The sequence below is a fragment of the Eurosta solidaginis genome, chromosome 4 (genome assembly GCF_040869045.1).
Source record: "Eurosta solidaginis isolate ZX-2024a chromosome 4, ASM4086904v1, whole genome shotgun sequence".
Lineage (NCBI taxonomy): Eukaryota > Metazoa > Arthropoda > Insecta > Diptera > Tephritidae > Eurosta > Eurosta solidaginis.
Genome location: NC_090322.1, coordinates 53,285,164 through 53,308,322, shown reverse-complemented (window position 1 = coordinate 53,308,322; position 23,159 = coordinate 53,285,164). Strand labels below are relative to the sequence as shown.

The 23,159-nt window shown below is 35.5% G+C and overlaps 1 protein-coding gene across 3 annotated transcripts in view; it reads right to left on the bottom strand.

Annotated features, from left to right (window-relative positions):
• Positions 1–1,594: 1,594 nt before the first annotated feature.
• The window catches only part of LOC137249763 (zinc finger protein 558-like), a 147,918-nt gene continuing 126,353 nt past the window's right edge, over positions 1,595–23,159 (bottom strand). Inside the window, exon 5 of one of the 3 annotated variants that reach the window (XM_067781632.1) lies at positions 1,595–2,651. In XM_067781632.1, coding sequence (XP_067637733.1) covers positions 1,662–2,651 — 990 coding nt within the window. In that variant the 3' untranslated portion in view covers positions 1,595–1,661. Of the gene's footprint in view, positions 2,652–9,720; positions 10,810–19,225; positions 20,294–23,159 lie in introns of those variants that run through there. The other 2 variants (XM_067781629.1, XM_067781631.1) reach the window with 2 other exon arrangements.

Genomic DNA, 23,159 nt, shown 5'->3' with positions numbered 1-23,159 from the left:
GCCGAAGCGAAAATTTCTGCTCTTGGTTAAGCGTCCGTAAGGCCGCCAAATTTGTTCTAATATTTTATACTTAATTAATTAGAGTAATAGACACCAGTCATGCTGCCAGTCGTGTAGGCAAACCCAGTCCCAAGCAAACACGCAATAACAGTCGCTAAAGCCGTGTTCGAGCACTGATTTATGGTTGCATGAAAACAATCATAACGGATATGGGCACAGAATACAACGAAAACAGCTTATTTGAAGAACTGTGTAAACTGTTAGCACTGAGCATAAAACCTCAACACCGTATCATCATCAAACTTTAGGTACCGTACAACGCACTCACAGAACATTCAATGAATATGTACGCTCATACATATCCAGCGAAAAAGATGATTGGGACGAATAAAATAAAAAAAAAAAAAAAAAGTGCTCTATGCAGCGACTTATATCCAAACTTCAAAATATATTTCAAACTCCCTTTATATTGAATTTGTTAACCCAAAATTAATTTTAAAATCCAAAAAGAAAAAAATGGGTTTGAATAAAAATTTGAGATTATAAAGAATTAAATGCACCTTTATTTTATTTGTTATTTTTCATCTAACAAAACAAAATTAATAAAACAAGTGAAATTATGGAAGAATATTTGGCATTTTGTTTTGTGCTTGTTCGTGATTATTTGGGGTTTTTGTTACCCAACATTGATTTTACGCAGCAAATTTTAACGGGCCATGCAGCGTCACATGTGTTTTGCGTAGTGTAAACCAGTGTGCCGGAAATTTCACTGCGCAACAATTCTGCACCTATGGTTTGTGTATAAGACTTGTTCTTGTAAATGAAAAAAAAAAGTTTAGTTTTAATGGCCCACACATAGGATTTTGCTACTGAAAGGGATATGCTTTTTTCTATTTTATGGGCTAAATTGTTTTTAGGTGTGTTGCAGGAAAACTGTGAAAGACTTTGTCTACCTGGAAGATATCCTACGAAAAATCATTCAACCCAAGAGGTGGTACCTTGGTCTGAGTTGGCAATTGCAATCATGCTCAGTATGTCTCCCAGGACACCTGATGTATACATAGCCCGAAATCACAGAGTCTATAGAAGATGCGATAACTCGTTATGTATTTGAAAAAGAAAAATACTTAAGTGTCTTTCGGGCGTGTATTCAAGAAATTTGAATAATAAGCTGTGCGATTTAGGGGTATCCATGACCTTAGTGCAACAAATAAAAGCACAAGGACTTCGCTGGCTAGGCCATGTACAAATGGTTGAACGCTGTGATCCAGAATACATTTCGCAGCACAGAAGGGGAGCTGCATTAAGTTAGAATAAACAGGTGGAGTAAGAACATGGGCGAAATATGAACATCGATGATCATATGACTCGTCACTTAAAAACATAGTTTTCAGCTAACATACGGGATTGTACTACTTGTATCATATTCGTCATGATAATATACGTGAACGAGTGACTGAACGTAAACGCTGAATTGTTCATTTTTCCGTATATGTTACAACAAATTTAACGTTTCCAAGTCTATTGTGACTTTATAATATGTTCCAACGCACTTTTCGTCCTAGAATTAAATAACAAATACACATGCTTCCTGTCAGTCCTTTTTTATATTTAATATCCATAGTACCTACTTATAATGAAAATAATTACAGTTTCATCTTTCACTGAATGACTTTGCCGGTTAGTACAATGTCATGAGATTTCAAATGACAACTTAGACCTGCAGGCTGTGCGAAACGCTTACCACAAACCTTACACAAATATTTTTTTTCGATGGCATGAATCATTTTGTGCTGGCGAAGATGTTTTGCAGTCTTAAATGCCTTATTGCATACATTACAAATTTTATTGCGCAGTTTCGTATGGCGCACTGTCATATGATCTGTATAATCAGTCTTATTAAAAAATGTTTTTTCGCATATTTCACACTTGTGGGTATATCTATTTTCATGTCGTCGCATATGGTTGGTAACCTGAGATGCTTTTTTAAAACTTAATCCGCACACATCACAAATGAAATGCTTTTCGCCAGTATGGCTGAGTACATGGACTTTTAAATCTGTTGATGTTGGAAATGTTTTATCGCACATCGAACACTTGTAAATATGGTCTTGTGCATGTCTTCGCAAATGAACCACTAAATTGGTGTTTTGTCTGAAACCACGCTCACAAATGCTACATTTAAATGGCAGCGAGCCGTCATGTGATGCTAGATGTACTTTATATTGGCCTATGCCAGGAACTGTTTTGGAGCATACTGTACATTCAAATGGGCTGACGTTAACTTCTAAATATTCAATTTGATCATAATATTCACATGTTGGTTTGTAAACTATATTTTGGCGTTTACACATTATTTTATGTTTTTTCGCCGCCGAGCATATTTTACGAAGTCGTGCAATTTCACTCTGGACATCAAATTGTTTCAAGTTTAATACCGATTGCTTATTAAATTCTTCGTGCATAGCTTTTAGCGCATCTCGACGCCGATTACTAAACCAATATGTTATATCAGTCTCATCCCATAGACAACGATAGCCTTTGTAAATATTAGCTAGTAGCACACACTGTTCATTATTCAAAAGACTTTCAGATGACGTAGGTCGTTTGACCACCGTTTTAACTCTTTTAGGTTTCGGGATTTGCTTATACTGTAAATAAAAAGAAAATTTAAAAATGTGTATATTGTAATACATTTAAATTCTTCCAACCACGGATTTAACAACCTAAAATCTAAAATATAGAATTGAAGTCAGTTACAGCTGGGCTATTAAAGCTAGATAAAAAACATTGAACAAAAGTTCAATTTGGATGATTTGCTCTGCGCTGGTTTGGGTGTAATAGCACTCTCTTTATCCGTTTCGTCCACACTGTGAGCATATCTATACTGTGTAGCTGATTCGCCAAGTATATTCGGTTTTTGGTTAACTTTTCCTGAGCGGCATTACTTATGGCCTTTTCTTTTCTGGAAATAAAATCAACCCAAAAGAACCGAGCTCTCTCATGAATTTGTGTGTTCCGTTCACAAAATGTTTTCAATTAAATAAGAAAATAAGTCCATTACCTACAAATAGAGTATCTTCGCCAGGTAACCTAGTTATAAAGATAGAATTTGAGATGGTAACATGAGGGTAACAATTTTTTCAGAAAAGGAAACGCCATAAGTATGATCTAATATTTCTCAGTTACACATTAATGTTATGAGTTCCATGTGCAAAATCGAATTTCATTTATGAAGTGTACAATTGAGCCAAATTTCTTTTAAATTTTCTGTTAAATGAAAAAAAACGGTCGAAGTAGCTCTCTATACAACAGATACTTAATTTATTTTTCAGACTTACAAAAAAAAACAGATAACAAAAGACTTGGACCGAGTTTACATATAACGAGATTGTTTTCATTTCTGTACTTAACTCCTGATCGTTAATTATATAACTAGATTTCGCTTCGATAATTGATAATTTTTCATAGAAAAAGCTTCACCACTGTTGGCTTAGGCTCACAACGGCAAGTTATCTTTTTAGCTCAGAGTAAATTTGAAAATATGTCAAAAAAGTCTGAGTGCAATCCCTCACGAGGAGCTTACTCTGAGCTAGTAAGATAATTGCATGCAACAAAGTTGGTTGACAACCAACTTATGAATTCATACAGTTTGTGTTTCGTGCAGCCCTGCATTTGTTTACGTTTGGACATTTGTGAACACAATTTTATCTATCAAATTAATTGGAACGTTTCTTAATACAAAATTGACTGTGTTCTTTGCGGCGCCCACCTACCACTAATTCTCCTACTGACTACGCAGATCACGTTTCTAAACAGTCTGATCTAAACAAAGACTGAGTTTTACTTAAATTCTGCCCATGGAGCACTGCAATATTTTCAATATTTAGCGCTTAGCCTTGCAACCTTTTGAGCATTTGACGTTGGTGTGACGACAGATTTTGGGGGACTCATTAAAGCATATTAATTTATAAGGTGTAAAATTATATCCGTTTACACCCTCTATTATAAGAACGCATCTAGTAATATTCTTGAAGAATTTAATTGTCGATCAGCTGTATTATTGTAAAAAAAATTTGGTTATAATACAAATTAAAAAATGCCAGCATGAAGTGAAAAATGAAAACTAAAACGTCTTTTCAAAGATATTCTTGTAAATGACTTCCTGATGTTGGAGATTTCTGATGAAAATTACGGCTGTTATGTCAGCAAAGTTACATGTATTCCTATCAGCTTACCGCAGTTAATCGATGAAATGTACAAATGATTTTTCATACCAATTTTTACAGATCGTTTACGCACTGGGTACATTTATACGTTTACACACTTTAAAATGCATTTATAAGGTTTTTTTTTATTTCAAATAAAATAATTTAAAAAAAAATGTTAAGTTCAACGGTTTAATTGAAAACAATACTTACATGAAGTTATAATAATATTAAAAGCTAGAAAATAATTAGGTAGGTTCTAGGTACTAGTCATCACACTTCTCATCAATCTAGGGCGTTGATCAGACAATTAAATAAAAGCGTTGATTCGTCAAATTTCTATTGATAGTCATAAGTAAGACCAATTGAACCTTAATCAGGTTATGCTACGCCTCACATTTTTAGAAATTTCACGCGCCCAACGCTTTTATTTAGTTGTCTGATCAACGCCCTAGATTGATGAGGAGTGGGATGACTAGTTCCTCGGACCTACCTAATTATTTTCTAGCTTTTAGTATTATTATTAATTAATGTATTGTAAAAAATTTTTTTTATTATTTTATTTTCAAGTTTTTAGTCTTTATATAATTGCCTATTATTTCTGATTCCATTTAGTTAATTTAGTGACACATTATTACAAGGACTTTCCAAACAATTTATTACAATCTAAGTCTTCAATACATAATCCTTCCAAAGACTTTACTCGACTCAGCGCCACGTATGTTTGTCCCTCCCCGAACTCTACATCGGACCACAACTACGAGTATTTTTAATATCTGGATCCTTGCGCCAGCTATCGGAGTTTATTTTCTTATTACTGCATTGTACACTTACACTTGTAGCTTATCGGGAAGTTACTTAAATTTCAATTGCAAAATTCTGTTCGCTACACAGTCTAACTAAATAAAACCGTTTAAAACATCGATCAATATTAACTGTTGACTCAACTTTTGTATATAGCATGTTTTTTCGTGCAACAGAAGCTAAATAAAAAATTAAACAATGTCAGTACTCCAACGTGGATTCAATGCCACTGTGAATAGCATGTTATGCTTGACGAAAATCCGTTTGATCGCTAAACAAAAGGAGTATGGGTGGTCGGATGCTTATGTTGACTTCAGCTACCCGTTGTCAACTCCTGCGCTAACGATGGAGACGTCTGACATGCTGCTATGACAATTTCCTATCATATCCTATTTTATCGTGCAGAACGCTGTGCCATTTAATTCTGCCGTCAACATCTCAATCCTGCGTCAGATAGCAGATCAGAATGTTGCAGATCGTGGAGGGCATTGAAATGCGAGTTTGACCTGTGAAAAGAGCACTGATATAAGGGCAATAGCTACTGGGTCAGCAATTTACAAGGGGGATTTAGATATTGTGACGATTATGAGTGACACTAAGTGATACTCACATCCCTAGTCAGATGCTAAGTAAATAAATTCACAACAACAATAAAGCAGACAGTCAATTGTATCTACATAAACGAATCAATCATTCTGTCTACACATATTTAGGTACACGCTGCTGAGAAGCAAGGCACAACCACATGCATATATCTGAGATACTCCTGAAAGTATGCAATGAGAGAAGCTATAAAATCGTGCAATTGTAGTTATAAAAAAAAAAATGTAGTTACAGCTGAGAAATTTGAGAGCTGATGGAAAACTAGTAGATTCTGGAAATGGAAGAACCTAGAAGATGTGAACAAGGAAATCAGAGAGTATAAAAGGCAGTAAATGTAGAGGCGCTGGAATTCAGCTTCATTTGAGCTATCAATCAGTTTGGTTGTTAAGCCAGCTAGTTGCAAAGTATAAGTGTTATTGTGAAGTACTTTAATAAAGACCATTTTTCCATTATTCAATATTGGAGTTATTTATTCAACAGTTTAGTGATTCGAACTTAGCAGAAGGGCAAATAAGAGGATTTGCAAGTAAATTCGTTACAATTGGTGTCAGAAGAGAAATTTTTGAATAAATTCCAGAGGACAACAAGGACATGGCAAAGTTCTGTGAATTGAAGATCCAGCAACTGAAGAAGGAGTTGGAGAGCCGTGGATTGAATACAAGCGGCGTTAAACTCGAACTTCAGGCACGGCTACGAGAGGCAATGGAAGCAGAAGGAATTGATGTGGACGGGTATGTCTTTTATCCTGATGGGGACGAGACAACAACAAAAATTGAAGAGAAAAACGAAACATCGCAGACAGTTACGAGCATAGACTTGAACATGATTTTGGCTGCAATATCTGCACAAACATCGACAGTAAAAGAAATGTCGTCAGAAATAACATCGAAGATTGAAGCACAGGAAACACAAATTTCATCACAACTGGAAGAACAGAAGATATATATGGTATCCCAACTGGAATCGCAGGAATCCCGTATAACATCACAATTGGAAGAACAGAAGACATATTTGGCATCTCAACTGGAAGCGCAAGAGGCACGTATATCTGAAATGTCGGCACAAATTTCGGAACAGGTATCATCGCAGCTCTTTGTGAAACTGTAAGAGCAGGATGCAAAAATTTTACAGCTCGAGGACAAATTGATGCCGAAATAGAAGCGTTAAAAGGTCGTATGGAGCAGTTACAACTAAACCGCCTAGCTGTTTCAGCAACCAATCCAAAGGTAAAAACACCATCTTTTGACGGTTCTGTTCCTTTCCAGGTCTTCAAGCTACAGTTTGAGAAGACCGCAACAGTGAACAACTGGAATGCTGAAGATAAAGTTGCTGCACTCTTCGTAGCATTGAAAGGACCAGCTGCCGAAATCTTACAGACTATTCCAGAGTACGAACGGAACAGCTATGAAGCATTGATGGCCGCTGTCGAGAGACGTTATGGAAGCGAGCATAGAAAACAGATATTCCAAATTGAGTTACTGAACCGCTTCCAGAAGCCTAGTGAGACGTTGCAGGAGTTTGCCTCGGATGTTGAAATGTTGGCACATTTGGCAAATGCGGAGGCACCCGTAGAGTACACCGAGAGGGTAAAAATCCAGAGTTTTATAAATGGCATACGCAAACCCAAAGCCAACATTCGCAGAAACGGTGTCACAAGCTCTGATTCAGGAAATAGCGTCGCTTCTGTGTAAGCCAGGTTTCAAAGCACGCCGTGTGGAAGTAGAGAGGCCAGAGTGGGTAGACGCAATATTGGAGGCGCTGAAAGGATCGCAAAAGCGGAGTGAAAGAGTTATCAAATGTTTCAAATGCGGGAAACCCGGTCACATTGCACGTCATTGCGATCTAATAGTTCCAACAATGTGGGTGGCCGTAAACGCAAAGTTGGAGGAGATGAGCAAGAGCGAATAAGATGTAGAGATCGAGGGCTAGCTCCAGCTATTGAATGTCCTGGGATATCTGTCTCGCAAATTGGAAGAAATTCAAGCAGTCTTACCGTCAGAGGGAATGTCGATGGCAAGGAGCGTGTACTGACTGTAGATATGTGCGCATCTCATTCCTTAACCCGATCTGACTTGGTCAACAGGAGACTAAAACTGTTACCTGGAGTAAGGTTGCGTACGGTCACTGGCGAGTATAACCAAATCCAGGGAGAAGTGGTATGTGAAGTCTTGATTGGAAAAGTCACAGTTCTACACAAATTCGTTGTGGCGGAGATCGTTGATGAAATCATATTGGGAGTGGACTTCTTGGTTGACCATGACATCAGGATCGATATGCAGAAAAGGGTGATGCGTTATAAGAACCAGGATATACCACTTAACTTCAGTTTGCAGAAAGGATTCAGTAGTAATCGAGTACTGGTGGAGAAGACTCGACAAAAACCACGTAAGTCAAAGGCAAAGGTTAATGGATCGAATGGGCCAAATAAAGCAAAATCAAAAGTACCTGCGAGAGAAACACTGGCATTGACAAAACCTAAAAGACGCAGGAAAACGAAGCAACGAATTTTCGAGAGAGAATGCGAGGGTAGTTTCAAGCCGGAGCGCACTACTGTTGTAAAACGTGGGAACGATACTGATTATGCGAAGCCAATCCGTCAATCGCAAGCTCTACGAAGTAGTTCATTGGACAAAAAATAGAGTGTGAGAGAACGGCCCAGGGTAATGAGTAGTAAGATCAGACACTGGCATGACAAGAACTTTAATTCGGAAGGTTTCTTGGAGGGAGATTTGGTACTTCTATACAACCCTCACCGGCGGAAAGGTGTTCCATTCAAATATCGGTGCAGTTGGGAAGGCCCGTACAGAGTTGTAAAGACGATCAGTGATGTCATCTACCGCATACAGTCAATTGGGAAACCAAGAAATAGAAGAGTGGTACATTTGGCGATGCTAGCAGCGTTTAGATCGAGATATTTGTCTGATCGGGACGATCAGACTTAGGTGGAGGGCAGTGTGACTATTATGAGTGACACTAAGTGATACTCACATCCCTAGTATGATGCTAAGTAAATAAAGTCACAACAACAATAAAGCAGACAGTCACTTGTATCTACATAAACGAATCAGGCCTTATGTCTACACATATGTAGGTACACGCAGCTGGGAAGCAAGGCACAACCACATGCATATATCTGAGATACTCCTGAAAGTATGCAATGAGAGAAGCTATAAAATCGTGCAATTGTAGTTACAGCTGAGAAATTTGAGAGCTGATGGCCAACTAGTAGATTCTGGAAATGGAAGCACCTAGAAGATGCGAACAAGGAAATCAGAGAGTATAAAAGGCAGCAAATGTAGAGGCGCTGGAATTTAGTTTCATTTGAGCTATCCATCAGTTTGGTTGTTAAGCCAGCTAGTTGCAAAGTATAAGTGTTATTGTGAAGTACTTTAATAAAGGCCATTTTTCCATTATTCAATATTTGAGTTATTTATTCAACAGTTTAGTGATTCGAACTTAGCAGAAGGGCAAATAAGAGGATTTGCAAGTAAATTCGTTACAATATTGATGATTTTTAAATTCGTATCGCCGGGCCGGAGAGATATTTCTTGACGCTCTATGACAGAGTAATGAGTGATAGATGTGGGTCCGCCCCCTATTTCCGCTCACACGAATTTTTCTATGGATTTTTAAGGCGCAAACTACAGTTTCACAACAGTTTTAGAAAAATTACAGCGTTGCACGCGGCACAATGAAATGAGTGTGACCGTCCTAAAAAAGCACGTTTCCGGCATACGAGGCAAAACCACTTCTCTGTGCCGGGGTTAGGTTCAATACCTTCCCGGAGCAAGAGAATAGGGAGCAGCCCCGTTGTCAAGACCTGCACCGGGATTGCCGTTTCCCGAGTCGATCCGGTACATAGAACCGGCTGCCGTGAAAAGAGTTCCCATCCTTCCTTCTACCATTTTGCACAATAAAAATATTTCGAGCATTTTTTGCTAGTTAAAAAAAAAAGAAATTTATTTTGATAATTTCGGTTCTATATTTTTTTCGTTTGCAACTTAACGTTAATTTTGTTGAAAACCCAAACTAGAATGAACTCAGAGAGTACTGTCTGACAAAAAACTCCAAATCAAATGATGTCCTAATGATAAAAAGTTGAATATGTAGTAATTAAATAATCAATGGTTCTTTATTGTTACAGTACGTATAAATAAAAAAAAAATGTTTAAAGTGAAGTACTCTACTATACTTAAACTGCCAGACGGTTCACAGCGGCTAACGTTGTACCATGAGATTTCATATGGCCACTTATACCTGCATGTTGTGCAAAACGTTTACCACAAATTTTGCATTCATATTTTTTTTCTTCGGCATGGATTAGTTTGTGTTGGGCAAGATGTTTAGCTGATTTAAATGCCTTATTACATACACCACATATTGCATCGCGCACATCACCGTGCGAAATCATATGTTCTCTAAGTAAACCCTTTGAAAAAAAGCCTTTTTTGCATATTTCACACCTGTGACTATATCTTTTCTCATGACGCCGCCTATGTGCAGCAATCTTCGATGATGTTGAAAAACTCAATCCACAAGTATCACAAACGTAGGGCTTTTCGCCAGTATGTGTGCGCATATGGATTTTAATTTCAGATGTTGTAGTCATTGGTTTCCCACACACCTTGCACTTGTACATATATTCATGAACATGCCTTCGCAAATGCACTGATAAATTTGTACTTTCTTTAAAACCCTTTCCACAAATGTTGCATTTGAATGGCAGTGAGCCATCATGTGATGCTAGGTGTACTTTATGTTGGCCTATTCCAGGAATTACTTCCGAACATATTGCGCATTGAAATGGGCCAACATTAACTTCTAAATATTCAATTTGATCGTAAAATTCACATGTTGGTGTGAAAACTGTATTTTGCTTCTTGCAGATTATTTTACTTTTCTTTGCTGCAGAGCAAATTTTGCGAAATCTCCCAATTTCATTTTGGATATCAATTTGCTCCAAGTTTAATCCACTTTGTATATTAAATTCTTCATGTATAGCTTTTAGTGCATCTCGTCGCCGATTACTAAATCTATAAGTTATATCATTTTCATCCCAAAGACATGGGTGACTTTTGTGCATACTAGCTAATAATATACATTGTTCTTTATCCAACATGGTTTCTGATAAAGCAGACTTGGTTTTTGCTAGAAATGAATTAACTGTACCAATTCCTTCGGGCTTCGGTTTTTCCTGCAAATAAAGAAGGAAATATTGGTAATATGTTATGAGCTCAAGACCAAATCGAAGGCTGAGTGTGAGATCGCCCTAGCTCGGCTTCCGGTTTTTAAATGACCTATCTCAGCAAATATTTGAAGAAATTCTTATCAGGACTTTATTTGGAGAAAAGCTAATGTTATTTCATTTGAAGAACACACTCTGAATTTCTAGCAAAAACAAAGTAGTATTTCACAAAGCTTTATCGAGAAATGTATAATTTCGGTAATTCAGCTGGGATAAGAAATGCTTCGAAAAGAAAGAAAACACTTTTAATTAATTATTTCTGGAAGTGTTTGTGTCGGATCGTAATAGATAAAGCACTGTTAGAGAACGTGGTCTATTCTGCCTTTTCTATTAACTTTTCCACCCGCATTTCCTATTTACTTTTCCATCCGGCCACCGTGGTGTGATGGTAGCGTGCTCCGCCTACCACACCGTATGCGCTGGGTTCACACCCCGGGCAAAGCAACATCAAAATTTTAGAAATAAGGTTTTTCAATTAGAAGAAAATTTTTCTAAGCCGGGTCGCCCTTCGGCAGTGTTTGGAAAGCGCTCCGGGTGTATTTCTGCCATGAAAAGCTCTCAGTGAAAACTCATCTGCCTTGCAGATGCCGTTCGGAGTCGGCATAAAACATATAGGTCCCGTCCGGCCAATTTGTAGGGAAAAGCAAGAGGAGGACGACGCAAATTGGAAGAGAAGCTCGGCCTTAGATCTCTTCGGAGGTTATCGCGCCTTACATTTATTTTATTTATTTTCCATCCGTATAATTTTCGGTGTATCTCGAATTGAAGAACAAGAGCATGAAAAAAGGTGTGGGTACCAAAAACTCGTGAAAACCGATGTGTAAACATACAGGTGTACGTATAGGAAACTAATGTTTTCAAGTTAACTCGACCAGGGGTTAAACCTATTTTGTTTTATTTTATTTTACTTTCTTTTATTCTACTTTTTGTTTATTTGTTTTTTTAGTAATAAAAATCACACAAAACAACAGTCTATACATCTCTTCGTACACTTGCATGCATAAAAATGGTGTTATGCTCTAAGACTTTAATTTATATGTAGGTGACATGTTTGCTTTGAGTTGATGTGTGATTAGGCTCATACCAACTGTCCCTCGTACCTTATTCCCACATTACGCTACAGTGCTACACTTACTCCATTTACTATTCTCTAATACTCCATATAGCATATCAACACACACTACGTGAACCTTAATAAAAATAAGTAATAAAGACGGTTATTTTGCACAAGATGATTGTAGGATTGGTAAATAATAATGTATAATTACAGCCCGAAAGTCTTGTTAGCGTAAGGTTTTTCCGAAAAACGATAAAAAAAAGTGCTGCAAGGCAGACGAATTTTCACTGAAAACCTTTTCATGGCAGAAATACACTCGGAGTATTTGGTAATTCTATACGACAGCACCACACTCCTAATACACGTCCAAAAATATCTAGAGAGGTATCAAAAGACGCCTTTTGGATCCAAGATCGTCAATCCGAAAGCGGAGGTCAAACATTTTTGGTCTGTCAAGAGATAGAAATTGAAAATTTTCATATGGTTGTTGTAATTTTAAAGATTTTGTTGTACCCACAAAAAAATTGTGAACATAAGTGTTTTGCACGGATATAGTTTTGGTCTCCAAACCGGTGATGGACCCACCCAGGGTAATTTTTTATAAGCGCGCAAAAATACTATGGACCCCACCCCCGGTTTCGGAGCGCGCCGGGCCATTTTTCGATTTGTTGGAAATACATTTTGACAAAAAATTAATTTTTAATGTCTGCTTTCGGATTCGAGATAGGCCCCAAACTCCCTTGACACTCTTCCCGATATTTTTGGACGTGTATTAAGAATGTCATGCTGCCGTATAGAATTACCGAATGTTTGCAAAAGCACTGCCGAGGGGTGACCCTCCTTTTCTAAATTTGTCATGTTGCAATGCCCGAGGCTTGAGCCCAAGATCATCGGTGTGGTAGGCGGAGCACGCTATCACCACCACCACACCATGGCGGCCTGTTATTTACAAGCTTATTTTCCCAAATCGCCGCCGAAAATTTTAGTTTTAAGCTCAAAACAAATAATCAAACTAATAAATAATATTGTTACTTTAACACGTTCGCGGATGCTAAAAGTTTCAGGTATTATTGTATTAACGTATATTAATTCCAAAAACTCCAATTAACATACGTCGGCAAACGATCTAAGCTATGCCACAAAAATGATATATTTTCTATATACATATATAAAACCAATCGTTCGAAGTCTGATATTAAAAATTTTAACTTTTCTCAGGAGCTGTGATCAAAAAAAAATTGCACCCTTTTTTGTTTTTGACAGAAGCAAAATTTTGAATTTTCGCTACGGATTATTGATGCCAAAGCCAATCGCGCCAGTTTTAACTTTCGATACATTTAACAGAGTGTGTTTATACAAATACATTTAATACCTTGTTTTGAATTCTTTAAACTATGATATGATTTTGTAGCTCGGTGCTATGAATTGAAATTTTCTACGAAAAATTTGGTTATTACTTATATTTTGACGTGGAAAATGTATGATTTTTTAGCATGGTTTAAAATGAGTATAATGTATTTATTTTATGTGTATTTTTATTAATAAATAGTTTGACATCGCGTTAAGCTATTTTTTTATTGAATGTATCTAACAAGACTTGCAAAGTTTTATGTTTTCTCTCCATTCTATTCGCCTAACCCCGTGACCCCGCTTGGTCGCTGCATATTTCATCACATCTACAGCAGGAGTGCATAGCAAAATTACTAAAGCTGTTAATTAAAAAGAGGAGAATCTACCAAAACTCCCAGAGTTGCGCTCAATGAAGCAATATTCGGTTAATGACATGCTTGTCCGGGAAACCCCATGTTATGAAGATTGGTTGCAAAGCACTGGTTTCCAATCCTTCAGTTTTCGAAAATCTCATTTTTTTATTTTGCAACATCTGTAATTTATTGGCAATAAAAATATTGCTGAGTAGTATATGAAGTGTGGCTCTATTATATATCTGTAGCCTTTCAACTTACATATATTTCTTTCTTAAATATTTACATGCACTCTTCCATATTAGCAATTCCCACGTCACTATGCCCTTTTATTTCAATAAGTGCTTCACAACTACAATAGCAATCAAAGCAGGGGAGACAAAAAACAAATATACAGTAGTTAAGAGCATCGACATTTTTCACTCATATACACAGTAACAAAGAGCGCATATGACATAAGATCAGGGGCATTGTAAACCTTACCAAGTAGCGCAACTAACAGGTGATCGGTGAAAATTCACACATTCACACGCACAGTTCTCGACTCAGTTTCAAAAAAAACTTTAGATTATTTAGCTCAAATTTTAAAGTGAGATAATCCTTACGAATTTATGTACATAGAATATATAAGGCGTTTTTGTTGTTATTAAAACAATATTTTTATTTATATTAAAGCTTTTATCATTTTTTTTTAAACTTTGAAAAAATTCCGAACACATAACCTCCATTTAAGCTGTAATGGGTCTTAAGTATCACCTGACACGAATCGTTCGATTTCATTATTTTCGAATAAATCAGCAACTAAGCTGATAAAAACTAACTAAATTTATAAAAAAGGCTAAGTTTTGTAAAAATATTTTGTGGTAAGATAACAATGAACTCCTAGCCCCTTTCTTCGCTTTGATGCGACCAAAACGTTTATGTATATCCACATACAATAAAAAACGCAAAAAAAATTATAAGAAATTACGAAATTAGAGCCGCGTTATGTTAACGAACCAAGTTAAAACTTGGTGAAGTATCTATGTTGTCGTCCGCAAAAAGCAGTCAAAAATGGAATGTCGCAACGCGCCACAAAACCATGGCTTTTATCCATCCACTTAAATCAACGTGAAGACTTATGCCTGGGTTTTCCGTGCAAGTTTAAACTCTAGTTAAAGTTGAATAGAGTTTAACATTGCCACTTTGTTCGATAACATAAAATGTTGCTGTTCGTCTCAGCTTAAGCGGCCGAAGTGGCAGGGTTAAACACTAGTCAACTTTAACTGGAGTTTAAGCTCGCACTGAAAAACGCAGCCTAGAAGCCAAAAAAAACCCGTTTCGTGTGAGCCCTTCGATGAAAGGTGTTGTCACAGATAAATTTTCCACGGGTAAAATAGAGTTATTTTTTTCTTCGGATTTGTTATCCTGGCATAAATTCGAGTTTTTGATATCCCTTTACCATGTAAAATACCCCAAAGTTATTCTGAAATGACCAAATTTGATTTTAATGATGATGTCATCTATGGCCAATATTATTAAAATGAACCTTTTCATGTGTTCTCAGAGAGCGAGAAGTTTCATATCAGGTCATCAGTGGGTCTGAATTCAATAGCACAATTGCGCTCTCGTTGCTCTCGAGATCAGAAGAAGTAAATAAGCAAATAGTCGGGAAAGGTGTTCGCGACAAGTATATACCCTGTGAGAAATAGGCGAACGAAGCAACTGAGAGTATAAAAGCAGCGCAACTAAAGAATAATGAATCAGTTTCATTTAAACACGATGTAGGTGAAGGACTTCATTAATTTCAATTGTTAAGTTCTACTACCATAGTAATGCTGTTAATACTTAATTAATTAAGGCAAGGAATAATCGAGGATCTTTAAAATTCGTTACAATATTAAAAAAAAGCGCACTTTGGAATGCGCAAAACCAAGTTATTGGTTTCATTAAGAAATATACAAGTAATAATACATGGCAATTCTCTATGTCTAGGAAAGAAACCACCTTTCCTAGACCAAATAACTTATAAATTTTCAGAAAACTTTTTTTTTGCAGACAACTTTTGAAAGTCAAATTTCTGCGTTTTCTGTGGATTCTAGACAGAGAAAATACCCCTATGATATATTTATTTCTGTTTTTCATTGATTCAAAAGAACTAATTATTTGTATGGATTATATAATAATATCTTCGCGAAATTTTGAAGAACATAAAGAATTATTAGATTTACATAGCTTTAAACGTATTTCAGAAAAAGGCCTAAAGTTAAATCTTAACAAATGTAAATTTGGCTATCACGAAATTGAATATTTGGGATATTTAGTAACTTGTAAAGGCACTTCACTTACAGATACTCATTTGAAGGCAATAAAAGATTATCCTATACCAAGAAACCAGAAAGAGTTATACTCTTTCATAGGACTTTTCTCTTTTTTTCGACGCTTTGTACCATCATTTTCTCGGATTGTAAAACCATTACAACAATTGCTTAAGCAAAATGTATGCTTTGATTTTAACGAACAAGTGCTTTTCTGGAACGTAAAAATAAAAAGACTGAAAGTCCAGTGCTAGGTATTTATAATCATTTAAAGGAAACAGAACTACATTGTGATGCAAGTTCATTGGGGTTCGGAGCAGTTTTACTACAGCGTCAAGATGATGGTAATTTTCATCCAGTTTCTTATTTTTCTAAAACTCTACAAGTGAACACAGATACCATAGTTTCGAACTTGAAACTCAAAGTAAAACAAGTAAGGAAGTCTAAGTTCGGGTGAAACCGAACATTACATACCCAGCTGTACACTTAAAATGCTGTTGTTGTTTGTTTTGTGTGCTTAATAGTGTTACAAGACTGCGCAATAAGACATATACATACGGCTCTATTCTGAACTAATTTTTCTTCCAGTTATGGCTCCTGAAACATAGAAAATTTCTTAGTCATAAAAGGGGCGGTGCCAGTGGCGTATTGAGGTTTTCTGGCTCCCGGGGAAAAATATTTTTTTTTGGCGCTGATTTAATGTACATACGGTGATATTATGGACTTTGCCCATAACGGCATATCTACTTAAGACGTCTGAGCAACCAGGCATCCCAAAAGACAACTGATTGATATAATTGCGCCTCCAAGGTAGATAAGAAGACATCTGCATAAGCCCTATGACGAGATCTGGTGTAGAATGATCCAGAGCATCGCGAACGCAGATTCTGTGATTTCCTTCAAACTCAGGTCCCGTCTTTGCAAACATTGCCGAAGAATAATATACACTTCCGAAGGATATGCGCGTTACTCTGCCCCAACTTCTATCTCTATGTATGGCCCCAGATTGGTGTATAGCACAAATCGCGTGGAGCTATAATCTGTAATAGCAACTTTTTTTTACTAAAACCATATTGAAACTGCTCGATTCCCTGGACCTCCGTTAGAGGATTTTATTTAAAGTTTCTTGAGTGTTCTAGCCTATTAACCCAGGCGAGGGATTTGTACAACAAAAATGCAATGCATGGATAAATTGTACAAATGAAAAAAAATAAACTAAAACCGAACTACAAAAAATTCATACCAAATTTTCGATTTATTTTATTTTTTATCAAGCATTTGTAAAAGTCAAATATGCTAAAATTTTTGTTTGTATCCTTTGGTTTGGTATTTCCACAATGTTTTTGAGAGATATTTTAAAATTTATTTAAAAATCAAAAAATCATTACGGCCGCCGAGAAGAGAGAATGGTTTTACTTTCCTATATTTTAATCATGGGCTGAAGATATCATCTATAAGTAGACCCAAATACATATTTAATAATAATATGATTATAATAAATTAGTAATACTGAGATAGTTAAGTTTGGAAAAACATCTTCTCCATAGGAGATTATAAAAGTAAGTAATTCTAACGGAGTTTTAGGTTCAATTTATTTTCTACTGCGAAGTAATATTTTGCAGACACATATTTCTGTTGCATCGAAATCTGTATTATAAAATTAACCCAGTCCTTACAATTTCGTCGTTATTATCCTGTTTTACAAATTTCCAACTTCTAAAAGAAATCCAAATATAAAATTAAGGTCATTTAGTCGTGTAAGTCTTGTGCGTATTTTTTGTTGTAGACGATCGGGAACACTTTTCACAACGCGAGAAATTTCACATTCTGCGGAAAGACCAATATCTCTAGCCGATTTTTCCGCGCCTCCTCTCACGTTTCTTTATATCAATATCCCATATTTCACAAAGAGACATCACTTTTTTTATTGCTTCTTCACAAGTGTCTCGAATTTTGGATTCCCGTTTGACAGTTTTTGTTAAAGTATTTTTTATTAATTCCCATCGTAACGTTGAAGGTGAAAAAAAGATATATGATTTCAATTATTCCACAACCTGTCGCAAGTGTTCTGGATATATGCATGAATTTTTTAGTATAGAAAATTTTTCCCAGAAATCAGTTATAGTAAAAATACAAATTATCCAGGAAGTTCTGCTTTGCGGATCATTTTGCGCCCTCTGTAAGTAGCGCCTGGGGCAAAATGTCCCCTCCCCTTCACTATGCAACTGGGCGGTGCCACGCCCATTTTTTATTTGAAGTTATAAATCCACTTGGGAAATGAAATACCATTGATATAAAGCTCTTTTTTGCAAAGATATAGCCTATTTTATTCGTCCACGACACTTTTAAAAATCTCTTATATAAAAGTGGGCGTGGTCCTTAACCGATTTCGCTAATTTTTCTTCAAAGCATTCCTTATAATAAAGGCAGCCTCTGCCGAATTTTGTTAAGATAGGTTTAACGATTTTTGATTTATGATTAAAAATATTTGTAAAATTGATTTCATCACAAGTGGCCGGTCCCCGCCCCGCCCATTTAAAATTTTTTTTTTCAAATTTTTATCAAGAGTCTTAATATCAGTCCACACGTCAAATCTCAACATTCTAGGTGTATTATTTACTAAATAATCAGGTTTTTTTGTTTTCCAAAGTGTTATATATATAAAAAGTGGGCGCGGTTATTATCTCAATATTTACTCAAGTTATCGTGTTATCGGACCGACGGACAGAGCTCAATCAAATTTTTTTTCGATACTGATGATATTGATATATGGAAGTCTATATCTATCTCGATTCCTTTATACCTGTACAACCAACCGTTATCCAATCATAGTTATAATACCCTGTGTACAAGTACAGCTGGTTATAAAAATTTATTTACGATCATTAGCTTATATTTGCTATAGCAAGGTTTTCTATATCAAATGCACAAAACTCTGAACTGCCTTATTGTATTGATTGCATAAATGATGGAAGATGTCAATGAGATTTCACTTAAATCTACTGCTTCTCAAGATTTAATTTTTATGATAAAACTTGTAGGATTTTGCGCTAAATCTCTAAATGGAGAAATTTTATTGTATCGTTTTTGCTGTTAATAAGGGTTTCTAGATAGACAAAGTCCAGGCTGCCTAGGCGTAAATGTGTCAATTCTTTCTTTGATAACGGCAACACATATTAGCCTGCATGCGGTGAACAGGCTGTGCAAAAATTTAGTCGCTATACTGTGTGCCAAAAACCTTCAACGCGAATTCTATCGTAAAAATAAAAATTTGGATATGTAATATTTAAATAATTAATAGGTTTTTATTGTTATAACATGAAATTGAGTTAACTATAAGCACTTATTTTACATAATTCAGTTTTCTTCCATATTTATAGTGTTAGGCGGCTTGCAGCTGTTAATGTTGTACCATGAGACTTCATATGACCACTTAAGCCTGCGTGTTGTGCAAAACGTTTACCACAAAGTTTACACTCATATCTCTTTACATCGGAATGAATTAGCTTGTGTTGCGCAAGATGCCTAGCTGATTTAAATGCCTTATTACATATACGACATATAACATCACGCACATCACCGTGCACATTCATGTGCTCTCTATGCAAACCCTTTTGATAGAAGCCTTTGTTGCATATTTCACACCAATGCGTATATCTTTTCTCATGACGACGCTTATGCATAGAAATCTTTGAGGACGTTGAAAAAGATAATCCGCATATATCACAAACGTAAGGCTTCTCGCCGGTATGTGTGCGCATATGGATTTTAATATCCGATGATGTTGTCATTTGCTTATCACACACCTCACACTTGTACATATATTCTTGTACATGCCTCCGTAAATGTACCGATAAATTTGTGCTATCTTTAAAACCACTCCCACAAATGTTACATTTGAACGGCTTCGAACCATCATGTTCTGCTAAATGTACGCTATATTGACCTATACCTGACATTATTTTTGAACATATTGGGCATTGAAATGGGCCAACATTAACTTCTAAATATTCAATATGATCGTAAAATTCACATGTTGGCTGGAAAATTTTAGTTTGTCTTTTGCACATTATTTTTTGTTTTTTCGCTGCTGAGCATATATTGCGAAATCGCTTAATTTCATTTTGGACATCATTTTGTTCCAAGTTTAATCCAGTTTGCATATTAAATTCTTCGTGTATAGTTTTTAACGCATCTCGTCGCCGATTACCAAATCTATAAGCTATATCATTTTCATCCCATAGACATGGATGGCTTTTGTAAATATTAGCTAGTATTATACACTGTTCTTTGCTCAAACATATTTTTGACGGCGTAGGTTTGGGCTTTGCTACAAATGTTTTATATTTAATAATTCGTTCCGCGTTCGGGTGGTCCTGCAAATAAAAAAAAGGAAATTTTCGTAATATTTTATGAGCTCAAGACCGCGTCGAGGGATGATTGGAAGAATACTCTTGTTCCGCTGCCGGTTCGAAAAAGTCCTACCTCAGCAAATTTGAAAGGAAGGTCCATTGTAAACGTTAAAAAGTAGCACAACTCACAGCTGATCGTTCAAAATTAGCACACAAACACACAAACACTACTAAGTTAAACAACAATATACACTTGTATATATATTAACGTTTAAATAACTAGGTTTGTTATTCATATGAAATATCTTTTTATACTTTTCCTTCATATTAATTCTTGATATATAAAAATATAGCTGATTGAAGATATGTGTGATTTGTTAAACATCAACCTTTAATATTTGAAATATAATATTAAATAATTAATGAAAGACATTTTAAAACTTGTTTACTCATAATCGCATTCAATTTACACACGGCAGCTTTATTCATGGAACTATGAGACATTTCGTTTCAATTAATATTTTTTTTTTATAAGGTTAGGTCCATAGTGCCACCAGAAATTTGCCCAACGACCAAATTTTTTTTTTTTTATTTTATTTATTACGGCCAAAAAAGCCTAATTCATTGTATAGTACAATTTACAAAATTCATAATTGTTTCTTAAATCTATTTCATTAAAAAGAAATGAGTAAATTCAACTAGTATTACATAATTAAATTTTACAATATAGAAATAGTTTTTCTTTAAACTCAACAACGTTTTCACAGTCTTTTATCTCTGCTGGTAGTTCATTATACATTTTATAGCCTACGTAATCTAAGGTCTTTTTTGCGAACTCGGTTCTTACTTTGGGCAGTCTTAAATTTCTGCTACTCCTAGTTCCATAGTTATGGATCTCATGATTGTACTGTATCCTATAACTCAGATAATTTGGTAACATTCCCTGTGTTATGTAATGTATAAACTTCAAAGAGTAACAACAGATTAATTGATTAATACTAAGCCAACATAGGAAGCATAATACTTTTTGATGTTCTATAAGAGCATTTTAGTATCAAACGCATTGCTTTGTTTTGCTGTATTTGGAGCTTATTAATTAACGTATCATTTGTTACTAGTAGTATTGTTGGGCAGTAAATAAAATGTGGTTCTACAATTGATCTATATGCTAATATTTTATGATGTTGGCTAATATGCTTACATGTTCGATACATAAATTCTATTTTCTGTGCAATTTTCTTCTCTAAATGATTCATATGTTCTGTGAAACTTAGTTTCTCATCAATTATTACACCTAGGTACTTCATTTGATCTACTCTTTCAATTGAATTGGTTTTTATTTGATTTTAAATTGGATTAAGTTATTATGGTTTTTGTGAAATATCATATACTTAGTTTTATCAATATTAAGTTTTAGCTTTCTACTGCACAGCCACTTATATAAATTATTTAAGTCTTTTTGTATTTTCATGACAGCGCAATCTACATTTTTGTCACTAATGCTAACTAATGCATCATCCGTAAAAAGACTTATTTTACAATATCTAAACAAGTTTTTATATCATTGGTGTAAATTATGAACAATATCGGAGCAAGAACTGAGCCTTGTGGCAGCCCAATGTTAACATCAACAACCGATGAAACTGCGTCTCCAATTACCGTCCTCTGCTTTCTGTTACTCAGGTAACTACGAAACCATTCCAAAGCTTTTCCCTTGATCCCAATTTTATTCATTAACTTCAGCAAATGATTTCGATCGATTGTTTCAAAAGCCCTCTTTAAGTCTAAGAAGCAAGATGCTACTACCTTTTTATCAGCAACAGCCTCTTTCCACTCTGCAATTACCATGTTCAATGCTGTTTCGCAGGAGTGGCCTTTCCTGAAGCCTGATTGCTCTGGTATGATTATATTATGATCGTCTAGGTATGCTACTAGTTGCTTTTTCACCATTGTTTCCATAATTTTTTCATCAATAGGTAGGGTATTAATCGGACGCAGCTCGTCAGGTTTCATTGTATTTTTTACTTTTGCCACTGGTATTATTGTGGATATCTTCCAGCAGCTGGGAACAATGCCACTATCAAACGATTCGTTTATAATGTCCTTATATAAGTGTGAAATGTACACCATAGAGTCCTTGATAACACCCTCTGACAAAAAATGTTTACCGCCATATTTGTTTTTAAATGATTTTGTTATGTTCATTATATCTTCTAACTCGTTACTGGTGAGCTCAAATGTTGCTACCGAGTTGGTTGTTTCACTTTCATCAACAAGTTCAATTGTTTCAATACTATCATTGATTTGAATTATGCTCTGAACAAAGTAACAATTCAAGAAATTAGCTATATCGTTGCTATTTTCTAGACATTCACCGTTAAATACTATTTTTTTAATATGCTCTTTATTATCTGCAAGTTCCACAGCATCTTTCAAACATTACCACATGGATTTCATATTTCCTTTATTAATAATCACTTGATCTTCCATGTATTTCTTCTTTTTAAGTATTATAGTTTTTTTATATATTTTTTTAACGGCATTATAATCATCCCAATGACCTGTGCTAATCGCAATTTTATATAATTAAAATTTTCTTTTATGTAGTACTGTTAGTTCACGGTCGTACCACTTATTTCGCAATTGTATATTGAATCTCTTCTCGTATGTCAACGTTTGCATGGCGTCAGACAAGATATCATTCAAAGCCTGAACCCTATTTTCCATTAATATATTAGATATAGAACTTATATCACATATCCGCAGCAGATTTATTAGGTTCTCCGCGCTGTAGTTCTCCCAACAGACGGCATTAGCATATTTTCTCATTCTGCAATATTTTAAACTAGATATTTAAAAGCAGATTGTCTCATGATCAGATATTTTATAT